Consider the following 3994-nt stretch of genomic DNA (forward strand, 5'->3'; position numbering starts at 1 on the left):
AACTTACAAATATATTATGGATAGGCCCTACCTTTTACAAGAAAAAAAAACCTTTCAAACTTGAAAGCATTCCAGTGGCTTACCAGAAACAGCAAAAAACAATGTACACAAACTGCCAGCTGAGACTGAATTCCAATGATTTTACTTCATTCATTATGAACAGGTTAAAGCATATCTAGTAATACAGGTTCCCCAGAAAGAAAGATCAATAAAATCGAACCACATTAGTCCGAAAAATCCTTAAACTTGAAGTGATGATTAAACAAAAATTAATCATCAAAGTGTTACTGAAAATGTGTAAGCTTTTCTTTTCTCCCATATTTGACCAGCCAGATAGCTAGGGCAGTAAATTATTTAACAAATTATTTTAACATACCTTTCACATTTACTGCTTGTACTTTCATGTGCTTTGGATTTACTTTCACATCCTTCCGTGCTGGGTGGGGCAGTGATGAGACTTTTATTCTCTGTCATCCATTTAGTAATATTGTTCAATCTCTCCTTCACATCATCATCTCGTTTGATAAAATCTCTGTACCCTTTCCTGAGGTCAAAATTGGTCCGACGAGGATCGGCCGGAGGACAGTAGACCTTCAGCAGCCTCGCGTCACAATGGACATGCCTCTTGGAATCGAGAGAGAAATGTCCAACTTCTGTGGGCTGTCTGAAGAACGGGAACTTCTGGCTGAATCTTGATATTGGCATGATGGGAAATGGTCGGATTGATTGGGTACTACTCTGGTTTCTTGAGACTCCTTCATACCCGAAATTCTGTTCAACTGTCAAGCTTCTTTCACTCTCATTGTTTGTTATCCTCTTTAGTGGAGGAACCTCTCCAGAACTTGGCCGTTTCATGTTGTTTACTTTAAGTCCTTCTCAAATGCTGGATTTTGTAACATTTACTGATCACCGGAGATACGGATATTTTGACTCAAATAAGACCAAATAGTACATGTAGCTGTGATGTTTTCTTGACTATTTCAATCAGAATCTGCAAGGAGAAAAATACATGTACATGTAATTATTTTTTACTTATTTATTTTACTTTATTCATACAGGGTGGCCCCATCAGTATTTTGGGAAATAAATGTTTTCCAGGGGGCCCTGTAAAGTGTAAAGAAATATTTAGGTTTACAATATAACAAGCAGACAATAAAAATAACAAAATAAATGAACAGAACAAGCAAAATAATCGAAACTAAATACATGAAAAAAAAGAAAGAAAAAAAAAAACAATGTAGATTACAATAAGTAGAAATTCAAATAAAGTTATAGGATATTCTTGACAACATTCTCCCCCCCCCCCATGATAAACAAAGTTAAGGTGATGAAATGTGGATGCAATGTGCCAAAATCTACTGAGGGGCAATTCCATAACATGATCAATCTTTTTGTACATCCGACCCCTATTTTTTCTCAAGTCCAACTTCACTTCATAAAATGACCAAGTCACGGTCCTGTGAGAACATTACAGATTACTTTAAAGAACAAGAAATCAGAGACAGAAAATTTCATGAAGGTCCCACATATTATAGGTGGTCGGATGTACATACTTTATGGAATTGCCCTTATAGGAGAATTAAAAATTGCGTTTCATCATATAAATTAATACTATAATCAACAAATCAAAAAGCTGGTGTCGGGTTCCAACGCGATCGTCTGTCGTCATGTTTCTTTTGCAGCTTGAGCATACGAGTGCCCCAGTCAATCACGTCCATGTTACCATATATCATAAACTGAAAATGGCAACACGAACATGATTGGCTGGCGTGCGCATTCGTATGCTCAGGCTATAATGCTAGCTGCAAAAGAAACATGACGACTAATGATTGTTGGAACTTGACACCAGCTGTTAGAGATAAAAATTTTGGATAATAAATCACATATTTTAGAATACAAAACTGGTAAGCTGATTTAGATTCTTAATAACTTTACATTATTGCGCTCTGTTTCCCCAACCAAAAGGGGGAATTAAGCAGTAATGTTAGATCTAATCGAGGAGGGGGAGGAAGTTCACCCTTTTCTCCATATCTAGACGCTGTAGTTAAGTGTCCTGCGAAGCACCGGCACTACTCCTCCTCTGGGAGACTTTGGTGTATACAATTGAGTGGATACCACGAAGCCAGACAAAGTTTCGATGTAGCATCTCCACCAGACAGAAATAGACTATTTTTCAGTCTATTGGGGCAGCTGCTCATTTATGACGTCACCCAAAAGACTTAGGCCTAACTAGATCTAGTAACGTAGATCTGTCTCTGTTTAAAGTAACTAACTCTCGTAGGAACTCGGCAGCTAGGACAGCATTTTTGCTAAACGCCTAGCTGGTATATAACCACTTAGGCCTACCTCGATCTATCACTATCAAGATATAGCCAAGGCCCTGGCTATAACTTAGATCTAATTCTAAATCTAATCAGATCTTTAATGTTAAATATTGGTTTCCGATTTTCCCCAGTCTTCTTCAAACTCAAAGTCAAACCTTGGCTTCATCGATATTTTATTATTTTTTCTGCTATTTTTTACAACAAACTTTTCTTCAGGGTGTAAAATATCTGTGGATTTGACATTATGTGCTGTACGCGAACCCACGGAGTCGGACTCACTGTCGCCGCGCGACCCGGGCTTCCCCGGGCTCGGCGCGGTCCCCTCGACCCTCTCCGATCGGAATGACTACCGGTACTTATAACTTACAAAAGGTTACAGTCCGTTAGTTAGGACTATATTTTTAAAACAGGCTCAATATAATAATCATCAATTGACCGGCCCAAGTAACCTATGTCATCATTCATCACCAACGTACCAAGTCTATGATAATTTCGATTTAATAAAACTCACCTAGGCCTTTTCATCAACAAGGTCGAGGACTGCATGTTTGCAGCGAACAACATGCTATGCAGCGCCAGTGATTTTCCCTTTTTGATCTTTCACCAAACGCAAGTTGTCTTTTTTCAGACGACTCTAGCTCTCGGAGGTGGACAAAACGAAACGTGAAAAAGTGTATTCATCTGAAAAAAAATTAAAACTATATCATTTAATAAGTTTTTGATGTTCAATAAACGTCATAAATTGTCAGTCCAGAAAGAGGGGACCCGTGTCACATCAACATTAATTTAGATTACCAACCAGGGTCTGAATAATATTCTAGAGATATCAGTTGAGGGGAATACCCGAAATAATCCCGTGTTGTTTTTTCTCTCTCTCCCTCTTTTTATTTCCCTCTCTCTCCTTTCTCTGTATGATTCACTCCTGTATTTTCCAGCCCCAGGGGCCTGTTTCATAAAGAGTTGCAACTGTGCCATTATGGCAACTACCATGGCAACAGGGCTCAGCAGCCAATCAAAATCAAGGTTACCATGGTAGCTGCCATAATGGCAAAGTTATAACAGTTGCAACTCTTTATGTTTAGTTAATTTTGATGAAAGTTAATTTATTATTTTATTTCATTGTACATATTATTTTATATTTTGTATGTAGCTGTCATTGGCCTTTTTATGATTCGTGAACCATGTTTTATAGACTTCTGCCATGCATACAGCCCATACAGTTGCACTGGTAATATGAAGTAGTTTTATTGGCACGTACCTCGAACAATTTTTCCATTTTTTTTTCCAATTCAAAATTTCATAATTGCAAATTGCACAAGTAAGCAATGTAAAATCTCCTAGCTGAAGCCGAAAATCACAAATCAAATTTGAAATAACTGCGGAAGTGGCTAGGTAATACTTTTTAGATCAGAAAAGAGACCCCCCACCAAAAAAAAAAGAAAGACAAATCAGAAATTAGTGAAATTTTGAAGAAAATCAGGCTAATTAACAAGAAGAACTTCATATAGTTTGAAGTCATGATCACTGTCATCTTTAAAACAAATTTAATCACAATATTTTTCTTTTGGAAGGAAAAGTCGTCATGGAGAAAACCGCAATATCCTGCAACAAACGGGATAGGAAACCCAGGCCAACCACTTGCCAACTTAAGTTTAAAGGAGAATGAAACT

At 37.5% G+C, this 3994-nt stretch overlaps 1 protein-coding gene across 2 annotated transcripts in view; it reads right to left on the minus strand.

Moving 5' to 3' along the window:
- LOC129269785 (decapping and exoribonuclease protein-like) overlaps positions 1-3278 on the minus strand; it is a 15646-nt gene extending 12368 nt beyond the window's left edge. The window contains exons 1-2 of one of the 2 annotated variants that reach the window (XM_064105201.1): positions 2887-3278; positions 377-991 (exon numbers count right to left, since the gene is read on the minus strand). In XM_064105201.1, coding sequence (XP_063961271.1) covers positions 377-855 — 479 coding nt within the window. In that variant the 5' untranslated portion in view covers positions 856-991; positions 2887-3278. Of the gene's footprint in view, positions 1-376; positions 992-2835 lie in introns of both variants that reach the window. The other variant, XM_064105200.1, reaches the window with a different exon arrangement.
- Between the last annotated feature and the right edge of the window lie 716 nt (positions 3279-3994).

This window comes from Lytechinus pictus, chromosome 10 (assembly GCF_037042905.1).
Source record: "Lytechinus pictus isolate F3 Inbred chromosome 10, Lp3.0, whole genome shotgun sequence".
Lineage (NCBI taxonomy): Eukaryota > Metazoa > Echinodermata > Echinoidea > Temnopleuroida > Toxopneustidae > Lytechinus > Lytechinus pictus.